This window comes from Macaca fascicularis, chromosome 14 (assembly GCF_037993035.2).
Source record: "Macaca fascicularis isolate 582-1 chromosome 14, T2T-MFA8v1.1".
NCBI classification, from domain to species: domain Eukaryota; kingdom Metazoa; phylum Chordata; class Mammalia; order Primates; family Cercopithecidae; genus Macaca; species Macaca fascicularis.
Genome location: NC_088388.1, coordinates 128,705,994 through 128,719,223, shown reverse-complemented (window position 1 = coordinate 128,719,223; position 13,230 = coordinate 128,705,994). Strand labels below are relative to the sequence as shown.

General features: G+C 41.2%; 1 protein-coding gene across 19 annotated transcripts in view; it reads left to right on the top strand.

Annotated features, from left to right (window-relative positions):
* ZBTB44 (zinc finger and BTB domain containing 44) overlaps positions 1 to 13,230 on the top strand; it is an 85,721-nt gene that overhangs the window by 31,288 nt on the left and 41,203 nt on the right. For 17 of the 19 annotated variants that reach the window (XR_012423933.1, XM_045369950.3, XM_045369949.3 and 14 more), the window contains one exon: positions 9,274 to 10,347. The exons of the other annotated variants lie outside the window; for them this stretch is intronic. Coding sequence is in view for 16 of the 17 variants with exons in the window: in XM_045369950.3 (XP_045225885.1) it covers positions 9,330 to 10,347 (1,018 nt within the window). In the remaining variant the exon portion in view is untranslated. The remainder of the gene's footprint in view (positions 1 to 9,273; positions 10,348 to 13,230) is intronic. 19 annotated transcript variants of the gene reach the window in all.

The window sequence follows — 13,230 nt, the reverse complement described above, 5'->3', positions numbered from 1 at the left end:
CTTAAAAGAGATCTTAGCAGAGGTTTGGTAATTACTATCACTTGATCAGTTGTGAAGTAAAGTAAGAGCTTTAGGAATTGGACTTCTATAGCTTAATTGCCACATACTTTTGTAAAGTACCACACCTGGCCCCCAAGCATTTTGGATAAGGGATATGCAACCTGTTTATAGAAAATCATAAGGAATTCGTTTAAAAAGTATAGGACTGCCGGGCTCGGTGGCTCACGCTTGTAATCCCAGCACTTTGGGAGGCTGAGGTGGGCGGATTGTGAGGTCAGAAGATAGAGATCATCCTGGCTAACACGGTGAAACCCCATCTCTACTAAAAACACAAAAAAATTAGCTGGGTGTGGTGGCGGGCGCCTGTTGTCCCAGCTACAAGGGAGGCTGAGGCAGGAGAATGGCGTGAACCTGGGAGGCGGAGCTTGCAGTGAGCCGAGATTCGGCCACTGCACTCCAGCCTAGGCAACAGAACGAGACTCCATCTCCAAAAAAAAAAAAAAAGAGTATAGGACTAATAAACAAGTTGAACAAGGTTGCAGAATATAAAACCAATATACAAACATCAGTTGTCTTATTATGCATTTGCAGTGAAGCATTAAATTAAGAAAACAGGCTGGATTCAGTGGCTCATGCCTGTAATCCTAGCAGTTTGGGAGGTCAAGGTGGGTGGATTGCTTGAGCCCAGGAGTTTGAGACCAGCCTGGGCAATGTGTCAAAACCCCATCTCTACAGAAAATACAAAAATTAGCCAGGCTTGTTGGTGGCCCATGCCCGTAGTCCCAGCTACTCAGGAGACTGAGGGGCAGAGATCAGTTGAGCCCAGCAGATCAAGGCTTCAGTGAGCCATGATCATACCAGTGCACTCCAGCCTGGGCAGCAGAGTGAGACTCTTGGCTGAAAAAAAGAAAAAATTAAGAAAATGATTTTTTTCATGGTGATGTCAAAAGAATAAATTAACAAAGAAAAACTCATACTCTGAAAACTTAAAACATTGCTGAAAGAAATTATAGACTAAATAAGTGGAAAAACACCCCATGTTCACGGATCAGAAGATTCAGCATTGTAAAGATAGCAGTATTCTCCAAACTAATCTATAAATTCAATGCAGTTCCCATCAGAATCCTAGCTGACTTTGTAAAGATTGACAGTCTGATTCTGAAATTAATATGGAGTTGCAGGGGACCCAGAATAGCCAAAATAGTACTGAAAAAGGACAAAATAGGAGTACTCAGCTTCTTGACTTCAAAATTTACTGCAAAACAACAGTAATTAAAGCATTGTGGCACTGGCACAAGGACATATAAATCAGTGGAATAGAGAGTCCAGATATAAACCCATTTGTGTTCAACTGATTTCCAACAAGGATGCCAAGATCTTTCAGTGGTAAAAGAATACACTTTTTAACAGATGGTGCTGGGACAACTGGATAGCTACATGCAAAAGAACGAGGTGGGACCATATACAAAAAATAACTCAAAATGGATTAAAGACCTGAAACTTTAAAACTCCTTGAAAAAAAAAACATATTAGTAAATCTTCATGACTTTGTATTTGGCAAGGAATTTGTAGATGTGATACCAAAAGCATGAACAGCAAAAGAAAAACACTGAACTTCATAAAAATTAAAACCTTCTGTGCTTCAAAGGACACCATCATAAAAGACAACCCACAGAATGAGAGAAAACATTTGCAAACCATTTCTTTAATAAGCAACTCACATCTAGTATATATAAAGAACCCTGACAACTCAGTAACAAAAAGACAACCCAATGGGCAGAGCTCCAGGTGGACCCCAAGGAAGATATACGAATGTCCAGTAAGCACATGAAGATGCTCAATATTGTTAGTTATCAGGGAAGTGTAAATTAAAACTACAGTGACATACCACTTCACATCCACTAGGATGGCTAGAATCAAAGTTGGATAATAACAAGTGTTGGTGAGGATGTGGAGAAATCAGAATCTTCATACACTTTTTTTTTTTTTTTTTTTTTTGAGACGGAGTCTCACTCTGACACTAGGCTGGAGTACAGTAGTGTGATCTTGGCTCACCGCAATCTCCGCCTCACAGGTTCAAGCTATTCTCCTGCCTCAGCCTCCTGAGTAGCTGGGATTACAAGCACCCACCCCTACACCCAGCTAATTTTTTTTGTATTTTTAGTAGAGTTGGGGTTTCACCGTGTTGGCCAGGCTGGTCTCGAACTCCTGACCTCAGGTGATCCACCCGCTTTGGCCTCCCAAAGTGCTGGGATTACAGGCATGAGCCACTGTGCCTGGCGAGATTTTTTTTAAAGAGACTTATCTAACTTATAAAAACTTCAGGTTATATGTTGTGGTTTCTGAACTGTCTAGTATGATATATGACTTTTTCTTTTTTATTCTCTCTTTTTTAAAATTTGAGGCCGGGAGTGGTGGCTCACCCCTGTAATCCCAGCGCTTTGGGAGGCTAAGTGAGGTGGATCACTTGAGGTCAGGAGTTCGAGACCAGCCTGGCCAACATGGTGAAACCGCATCTCTACTAAAAGTATAAAATATTAGCCAGGCGTAGGGTCTGGTGCCTGTATTCCCAACTACTCGGGAGGCTGAAGCAGGAGAATTGCTTGAACCCAGGAGGCAGAGGTTGCAGTGAGCCAAGACTGTGCCACCATACTCCAGCCTGGGTGACAGAGTGAGACTGTCTCAAAATAAAATTTGAGACAGGGTCTTGCTGTGTTGCCCAGGTTGGAGTCAAGGGATCTTCCCACCTTAACCTCCTGAGTAGCTGGGATTACAGCTGCATGCCACTATACTTGACAAATTTTTCAAATATTTAAAAAATACTTCATTGCTGAAAAATTCTAGCAATTATCTGAGCTTTCAGCAAGTCATAATCTTTTTGTTGGTGGAAGGTCTTGCCTTGATGTTGATGGCTGCCACTGATCTGGATGGTGGTCACTGAAGATTGGAGATGTGGCAGTTGTTTAATAAGACAGTGATGAAGTTTGACACATGGGTTGAATCTTTCTTCCCCTACCCTGCTCTACCCCCTGGTTTTTTGTTTTTGTTTTTGTTTTAATTAGAGGTGGGTCTCACTCCATTGCATTGAGCTCCTGGGGCTCAAATAGTCTTCCTGCCTCAGCCTCCCAAAGTGCTGGGATTAGTCATGAACCCCTGCATCCAACCTCCTGGATCTTTCTTTCATGAGGATTCCTTTTTTTTTTTTTTTTTTAAGACAGAGTCTCACTCTGTCACCCAGACTGGAGAGCATGGCATGATCTTGGCCCACTGCAACCTCCACCTCCCAGGTTCAAGCAATTCTGCCTCAGCCTCCCGAGTAACTGGGATTATAGGTGCCTGCCACCACACCCGGCTAATTTTTTGTATTTTTGGTAGAAATGGGGTTTCACCATGTTGTCCAGGTTGGTCTCGAACTCCTGACCTCAGGCAGTCCCCCTTCCTGGGCCTCCCAAAGTGCCAAAGTGCTGGGATTACAGGCGTGAGCCACTGTGCCCAGCCTTCACGAGGATTTCTCTACAGCGTGTGATGCTGTTTGATAGCATGTTACTTTCAGAAGAACTTCTTTCAAAATTAGTTGATTGCTGGGTGTAGTAGTTCAAACCTGTAATCTCAGCACTTTGGGATGCGAGGCCAGGAGTTCGAGACCAGCCTGGGCAACATAGGGACACCCCCATCTCTACCCAAAAAAAAAAAAAAGTAAAAATTAGCCAGGCGTGGTGGTACACCCCGTAGTCCTAGATACTTGAGTGGCTAAGACAAGAGGATTGCTTGACCCTAGGAGTTCAAGGCTACACAGTGAGCCATGATCATGCCACTGTACACCAGCCTGGGTGACAGAGTGAGACCCTGCCTCTAAAAAAAAATTGTGATCTTACCTAGCTCTTCTGGATAACTTGCAGCTTTGACATTAGCACTTGCAGCTTTACCTTGCACTTTTATGTTATGAAGATGGCTTTTTTCCTTCAACCTCATGAACCAACCAACCTCTGCCAGCTTTTCTGAATTTGTTTTAGAGGCAGGGTCTCACTCTGTCACCCAGGCTGGTGTACAGTGGCTTGATATCAGCTCACTGTAACCTCTGCTTCCCAAGCTCATGAAATCCTTCAGCCTCAGCCTCCCGAGTAGCTGGAACTACAGGCATGTGACACCACGCCAAGCTAATTTTTGTATTTTTTGTATAGATGGTGTTTCACCCTGTCGCCAGGCTGGTCTTGAACTCTTGAGCTCAAGCCATCCACCCACCTCAGCCTCCTAAAGTACTGGGATTATAGGGTGAGGCACTGTGCCCAGCTAAAAAAAAGGTTTTAATTAAAAATTTTTTAATTGGAGTTGATCCTCTCAAACCCTGCCACTGCTTTATCAACAAGGTTTATGTAGTTTTCTAAATCCTTTATTGTCATTTCAACAGTGTTCCTAGTTTCTTCACCAGGAGTAGACTCCATCTCAAGAAACCACCGTCTTTGCTTATCCACTCCTTATCTGTTCAAGTTTTATCATGAGATTGCAGCAATTCAAGCTCCTCCATTTTGAATTCTAGTTCTCTTGCAGTTTCCAACACATCTGTAGTTACTTCCTCCAAGAAAGTCTTGAAGTCATCATGAAGGCTGGAATCAGTTTCGTCCAAGCTCCTGTTAATGTTGATATTTTGACCTCCTCCCATGAATCTCAGTCTTAATGGCATCTAGAATGATGAATCTTTCCCAGAAAGTTTTCACTTTGCTTTGTGCAGATCCATCAGCAGAATCTGTGGCAGCTCTAGCCTTTTGAAATGTGTTTCTTAAATAATAAGACTTGAAAATCAAAATGACTCCCTGATCTATAGGCTGCAGAATGGATGTTATATTAGCAGCCGTGAAAGCAACATCAATCATGTACCTCCTTATCAGAGCTCCTCAATGACGAGATGCATTGTTGGAAAGCAGTAAAATATACTGAACGCAATCTTGTAAGCAGTAGGTCTCAACAGTGGGCTTTTAAAACATGCAGTAATCCATGCTGTAAATAGATGTGCTGTCATCAGGCTGTGTTGTTTCACTTATAGAGCACGGCAGAATAGATTGAGCCTAATCATTAAGGGGTCTAGGATTTTCAGAATAGTAAATGAATATTGGCTTCCAGTTAAGTTACCAGCTGCATTAGCCACTTACAAGAGAGGCATCCTGTCCTTTGAAGCTTTGAAGCCAGGCATTGAGTTCTCTCTAGCTGTGAAAGTCTCTTTCCAGTGTAAGGCTGTGTTGTCTACATTGAAAACCTGTTGTTTAGTGTAGCCACCTTCATCAGTGATCTTAGCTAGCTCTTCTGGATAACTTGTTGCAGCTTCAACCTCAGCACTTGCGGCTTCACCTTGCACTGTTATGTTATGGAGATGGCTTCTTTCCTTCAACCTCATGAATCAACCTCTGCTAGCTTCCAACTTTTCTTCTGCAGCTTCCTCATCCCTGTCAGCCTTCACAGAATTGAAGAGAGTTAATGGCCTTGCCCTGGATTAGGCTTTGATTTAAAGGAGTATTGTGATTGGTATCGTCTTCTGTCCACACCAGGCAAACTTTCTCCATGTCAGCAATAAAGCTGTTTTACTTTCTCATCATTTGTGCGTGCACTGGAGTAGCACTTTTAATTTCCTTTAAGAATATGTACTTTGCTATCACAGCTTGGCTAGCTGTTTGATATAAAAGGTCTAGCTTTCAGGCGCTCTCTGAGCTCTCAACATGCCTTCCTCACTAAACTTAATAATTTCTAGCATTTCATTTAAAGTGAAAAACGTGAGATAGGTGGATCACTTGAGGTCAGGAGTTCGAGACCAGGCTGGCCAACATGGTGAAACCCCCTCTCTACTAAAACTACAAAAATTAACTGGGGTTTGTGGTGCACACCTGTAATTCAAGCTACTCTGGAAGCTGAAAGGAGAATTGCTTGAATCTGGGACGTGGAGGTTGCAGTGAGCCAAGATTGTGTCACTGCACTCTAGCCTGGGTGACAGAGCAAAATTCTGTCTCAAAACATAAAAAAAACAAAGTGAGAAATGTGCAACTCTTACTTTCACATAGTCATTTAGAGGCCATGGTAGGGTTATTAATTGGTCTAATTTCAGTATCCTTGTTTTTCATGGAATAGGGATACCTGAGGAGGAGGAGAGAGATGGAGGACTGACTAGTGGGAAAATCAGTCATAACGCACACAACATTAAGTTCACTGTCTTACATGGGTGCAGTTTGTGGTACCCCAAAACAATTACAGTAGTAACATCAAAGATTACTGATCACAGATCACCATAACAGATATAATTATAATGAAAAAGTTTGAAATACTGCAAGAATTACCAAAACGTGACACAAACGTGAAGTGAGCACAAGCTGGTGGAAACTGGCACCGGTAGACTTGCTGACGCAGGGTTGCCACAAATTTCCAATTTGTAAAAAAGACAGTATCTGCAAAGTTTAATAAAGCAAAGTGCAAGAAGATGAAGTATGTCTGTGTATCCAAAATATATTGGTCCGTATAAGTTTGTGTTGGGGAGCATATCTTGGGCCTGAGTTTCCGCAGACATATTGGGAAATGCATGTGATAAATACATGGTATGGAATGTATTTCCTCATCATCACCTTCTTCTCATCCTGTACTTCTAAGTAGATCAGAATTCGTACCATGTATGTGAACAGGCATGACTTATAGGAGGTATTCTTGAGCCATTTTATTTGTTCTGTGGAGTTAGTTCTCCCTCCAGCTTCCTGGAGAGTAAGTCTTAATAACTGTGCTGATCACTTTCAGGAAATACCAACAATCTTTTCAAGAACTAATAAACTTAGAGTGAAAGCTTTCCCTCCTTTCCCACCTCAGGCCTACTATAGGCCTGCAGTTGAAGAGTTGGGTGTGATTTGCCTCCTCTTTCTTTCTCTCCTCCCCAGCGTTCTTCTTTCACTCTTCTTCATTTGCTGGCTGTGGTTTCTGGCCCGTCCAGGAAGAAAAGGTCTTTGATAGTAATGTTAGTAGCAGCAGCAACTAATGTTTCTGTAGCATTGATTATGTTGCTAGTTACTATTCTAAACGCTTAACGTGTTAGATCATTTAATCCTCAGAACTCTATGAGGTGTGTTGTGTTATATTTATTATACCGCTGAATATGTTAAGATACAGAGGGTTTGTTTAATGACTTGCCTAAGGTCACACAGGTAAAAATAGCACCAGCATGCAAAGCCAGCATTGTGGTTCTGGAGTCTGTGCTTTCAGCCACTCCACTGTGTTGCCTTTATATACTGTTGGGAGATAGTAGGCGTACTTCTTGGCCTTGGCTGTTGTTTAAATCAGACTTACGTGCCCTTCAGAGTCTTTTCAGTTGTAGTATTTTCCATAGACCTGAGATAAAGGATCAGCGTGCCTTGAAGCCCCTTTCCCTGCAGGGAAGTAAGCAGAGAAGTAGAATGGGGTTTACAGCTCACAACAAACTGGTGACTCTCAGCAAAAATCCTTTTCATATCTACTCTTTGAACATGGAAGATGATTGAAGGTGGATGTAACTCAAGGTTGAAAATAGTTTTCCACTACCCCCTTGTGTAAGGTGCCCTTGTGCCTCATTTGAGAATGTAGTACATTATCTATTGTTTGGGGCCTATTCAAGATTGAAATGGTTTCATTTTAATACTCTGATGCACATGTCTTCCAAATATGCTGTTTAATTTCTTGCCTTCACACCTTTGTTCATGCAGATGGTCCCTGGATTATAACTAATTCACTTGCTCTGAAAGCATGTTTCTTCCCTCAACCACATGATCCCAAAGTAAGCACTCTTGAAGGCCATGCTTTAAAAGCTGGTTTCTTGGGATGCAATAAATGAACAAAACACTTCATATATAGCCCTCCCATTTTCTTCCTCTTCATCTCATTTTTTGAGACCTAAATCAGCAAATATGTTAAATGATGATTTGTGTACACCAGTCCCTGGCTGTCTAGTGCCTCATTGTGGCTTGACTTCAGGAAGGGTATGTGGAGCACTCAGTTTACATTTGAACTTCTGTCACTAATTATGGTCAAGATAATTATTTCAGTAGCTTTACCCGACTGCTTTGGATCAGAGAAGTCTGACATGGAACAGTCCCAAATTGATCATTGTGTCTTCTCAAGTTATAATAGTCTGTGACTTTTATTTTTTTAGACAGAATCTTGCTCTGTCACCAAGGCTGGAGTGCAGTGGTGCAATCTCAGCTCACTGCAACCTCCACCTCCCAGCCTCAAATGATCCTTCCACATCAGCGTCCTGAATAGCTGGGACTACAGGCCCATGCCACGACACCCCCCTAATTTTTATGTGCTTTTAGTAGAGACGGGGCTTTGCTATTTTGGCCAGGCTGGTCTCAGACTCCTGAGCTCAAGCAATCCACCTGCCTTGGCCTCCCTAAGTGCTGGGATTACAGGTGTGAGCCACACACCTGGCAACCTTTTAAAATTCATCCTGAAATCTTGGGTTTTTTTCTTTCCTTTTCCTTTTTCCCATCTTTCTTTTCCTCTATACATTTACCTGCATAAAACATGAACAGGGATGCTTATGTAATGGATTGTTTAGTGTTTACACTGGCATTGCCTGCTGCGTGCTCACATTTAGAAACAGGAATGATAATATGCCTACTGACAGAGATACGATGATGATCAATTAATTATTAAATGTGAAACATTTCAAATACTGTCTGGTACATAGAAGACACTCTGCAGTTGTCACTGTTCACAAACTGTTGCAGCCTGCAGCTCATTAAAACATTGGTTCACAGGTCGGACGTGGTGGCTCACGCCTGTAATCCCAGCATTTTGAGAGGCCGAGGCGGGCCTATCACCTGAGGTCAAGAGTTCAAGACCAGCCTGGCCAACATGGTGAAACCCCATCTCTACAAAAATACAAAAATTAGCCAGGCATGATGGCGAGTGCCTGTAATCCCAGCTACTCGGGAGGCTGAGGCAGGAGAATTACTTGAACCTGGAAGGCGGAGGTTGCAGTGATCCAAGACCGCTCCTCTGCACTCCATCCTGGGTGTCAGAGCGAGACTCTGTCTCAAAACAAAACAAAACAAAAAAAAAAAACATTGGTTCACAGACTTCATTGGTTGGACAGTTTGGAAGGCAGATAAGGAGAATATATTTCTTTACAGTTCCTACCTTGAAGTTTCTCTCTCACTACCATCTTTCAGCTTTTTAATTTAGTGCAGTGGCCACATGAAAATGATCTAAATCACATTTTATTTAAACTACTAAAATATCAATTAATGCTTTATTTTATGTATTTTTTAGGACATTTCTGATTCATTTGCATCCTTGAAGAGCATCTGTAGAAGAGGAAGTAAAAGATGGGTGTGAAAACGTTTACTCATAGCTCCTCTTCCCACAGCCAGGAAATGCTTGGAAAGCTAAATATGCTGCGAAATGATGGACATTTTTGTGATATCACTATTCGTGTCCAGGACAAAATCTTCCGGGCACATAAGGTGGTACTAGCAGCTTGCAGTGATTTCTTTCGCACCAAACTTGTAGGCCAAGCCGAGGATGAGAACAAGAATGTGTTGGATCTGCATCATGTTACAGTGACTGGCTTTATACCTCTTTTAGAATATGCTTACACAGCCACTCTATCAATTAACACAGAAAATATTATTGATGTTCTAGCAGCAGCCAGCTATATGCAAATGTTCAGTGTTGCCAGCACTTGCTCAGAGTTCATGAAATCAAGCATTTTATGGAATACACCTAACAGCCAACCCGAAAAGGGTCTAGATGCTGGACAAGAAAATAATTCTAACTGCAATTTTACTTCTCGAGATGGGAGCATTTCTCCCGTGTCCTCAGAGTGCAGTGTGGTAGAAAGAACGATTCCTGTCTGCCGAGAATCCCGGAGAAAGCGCAAAAGCTACATTGTTATGTCTCCTGAAAGTCCTGTAAAGTGTAGCACACAAACAAGTTCACCCCAGATATTGAATTCTTCAGCTTCCTACTCAGAAAATAGAAACCAACCAGTTGACTCTTCCTTAGCTTTTCCCTGGACTTTTCCTTTTGGAATTGATCGAAGGATTCAGCCTGAGAAAGTTAAGCAAGCAGAAAATACCCGGACTTTAGAATTACCTGGCCCATCTGAGACCGGTAGAAGAATGGCTGATTATGTGACTTGTGAGAGCACAAAAACTACCTTGCCTTTAGGTACCGAAGAAGATGTCCGGGTCAAAGTAGAAAGGTTAAGTGACGAGGAGGTCCATGAGGAAGTGTCCCAGCCTGTCAGTGCATCTCAGAGTTCCCTGAGTGATCAGCAGACAGTTCCAGGAAGTGAGCAAGTCCAAGAGGACCTTCTGATTAGTCCACAGTCTTCCTCTATAGGTATAATGGCTTCTGTGTTTTTCTTGGTGCTATAAAGTCAATTCAAACGTTTTTAAGTTCCTGTTAGATAAAAAAGTTGTGTGCTCGGTCATACAGGAAATATAAAGAAGAGTAAAACGTGATAACTGGATTTGCTTGAGATGCTATTAGTACTATCATTTATTTTTTACAAGTTGCACATTAGGGAAAATAAAAATAATTGAATAATATCTGGTGGGACAAAGGCAGATACACACACACCAAAAAAACAGTTAAATCCAGTTTGTGTTTTATTCTTTATTAAAATATGTATTGAAAACTTACCATGTGCCAAGCAAACATTGGTGATACATAAAGAACAACACATAGTCCCTGCAGTGAAGAGGTTAATCATCTAATTGGGGAAGCAGATATGTAAGTAAATTATTACAGTGAACTATTAAAAGTGCTGATCTGGAGGTGTGAACAAAGTAGTATGGTTGTAACAAAGGAAAGAGCAAGTTAACACTATATATTTGAGTTGGGTCTTATGCAATAAGTAAGAGTTTACCCAAGCATGGGAACGTCATTTCTGTGAAAACATATAAAAACAGCAGCGCATATATGTAAACACAGGTATGGAAGAGCATTGTGTGTTTGGTAAACAGTGAATTCAGTGCAAAATGATGTAAATAAGCACAGATGCCTGAAAGTGTAGACGATAGCAGGAGATAAGATAAAAAGGAGTGGTTGAGTGCAGGCTGTGAAGAGCCTTGAATCCTGGTTTCAGTAGGGGTTGCATTTAAGTGCAGGTAAAGGAATCCCTTCTGCAGTAACTTAACTGTAGCAGAGTTTTATTTATTTTTTCTTTATTATTTATTTATCTTTTTAGATTGAAAATAAAATGATTTAAAGTTGTTTTCTCTGGCAGTATTTTTTTCTTTTTCTTTTTTTTAATTCAAGTTCTGGGGTACGTGTGCAGAACGTTCAGTTTTGTTACATAGGTGTACATGGCATGGTGGTTTGCTGCACCCATCAACCCTTCGTCTGTATTAGGTATTTACCCTAATGCTATCTCTCCCCTAGCCCCCCACCCCCTCAACAGGCCCCGTTGTGTGATATTCCCCTCCCCGTGTCCATGGATTCTCATTGTTCAACTCCCACTTATGAGTGAGAACATGTGGTGTTTGGTTTTCTGTTCTTGTGTTAGTTTGCTGAGAATGATGGTTTCCAGCTTCATCCGTGTCCCTGCAAAGGGACTCATTTTTTATGGTTGCATAGTATTTCATGGTGTATATGTGCCACATTTTCTTTTTCCAGTCTATCATTAAAGGACATTTTGGGTTGGTTCAAAGTCTTTGCTATTGTGAATCGTGTCACAGTAAACATACATGCACATGTGTCTTTATAGTAGAATGATTTATAATCCTTTGGGTGTATGCCCAGTATTTGGATTACTGGGTCAAATGATATTTCTAGTTCCAGATCCTTGAGGAATCGCCACACTGTCTTCCACAATGGTTGAACTAATTTACACTCCCAACAGTGTAAAAGTGTTCCTGTTTCTCCACATCCTCCAGCACCTGTTGTTTCCAGACTTTTTAATGATCGCCATTCTAACTGGTGTGAGATGGTATCTCATTGTGGTTTTGATTTGCATTTCTCCGATGACCAGTGATGATGAGCTTTTTTTCGTATGTTTGTTGGCTGCATAAATGTCTTCTTTTGAGAAGTGTCTGTTCATATCCTTCGCCCACTTTTTGATGGGATTGTTTATTTTTTTCTTGTAAATTTGTTTAAGTTCTTTGTAGATTCTGGATATTAGACCTTTGTCAGATGGATAGATTGCAAAAATTTTCTCCCATTCTGTAGATTGCCTGGTCACTCTGATGATAGTTTCTTTTGCTGTGCAGAAGCTCTTTTGTTTAATTGGGTTCCATTTGTCAGTTTTGGCTTTTGTTGCAATTGCTTTTGGTGCTTTAGTCATAAAGTCTTTGCCCATGCCTGTGTCCTGAATGGTATTGCCTATGTTTTCTTCTAGGGTTTTTATAGTTTTAGGTCTTACGTTTAAGTATTTAATCCATCGAGTTAATTTTTGTATAAGGTGTAAGGAAGGGGTCCAGTTTCAGTTTTCTGCGTATGGCTAGCCAGTTTTCCCAGCACCATTTATTAAGTAGGGAATCCTTTCCCCATTGATTGTTTTTGTCAGGTTTGTCGAAGATCAGATGGTTGTAGATGTGTGGTGTTATTTCTGAGGCCTCTGTTCTGTTCCATTGGTCTATATCTCTGTTTTGGTACCAGTACCATGCTGTTTTGGTTACTGTAGACTTGTAGTATAAAGTCAGGTAGCATGATGCCTCCAGCTTTGTTCTTTTTTCTTAGGGTTGTCTTGGCTATGTGGGCTCTTTTTTGTTTCCATATGAAATTTAAAATAGTGTTTTTTGGTTCTGTGTAGAAAGTCAGTGGTAGCTTGATGGGAATAGCATTGGATCTATAAATTACTTTGGGCAGTATGACCATTTTCACAATACTGATTCTTCCTATCCATGAGCATGGAATTTTTTTCCATTTGTTTGTGTCCTCTCTTATTTCCTTGAGCAGTGATTTGTAGTTCTCCTTGAAGAGATGCTTCACGTCCCTTGTAAGTTGTGGTTTTGGGTATTTTGTTTTCTTTGTAGCAATTGTGAATGGGAGTTCACTCATAATTTGGCTCTCTGCTTGTCTGTTATTGGTGTATAGGAATACTTGTGATTTTTGCACATTGATTTTGTATCCTGAGATTTTGCTGAAGTTGCTTATCAGCTTTAAGGAGTTTTGGGGCTGAGACAGTGGGGTTTTCTAAATATACAATCATGTCATCTGCAAACAGAGACAATTTGACTTTCTCTCTTCTTATTTGAATACCCTTGACTTCCTCTCTTCCTA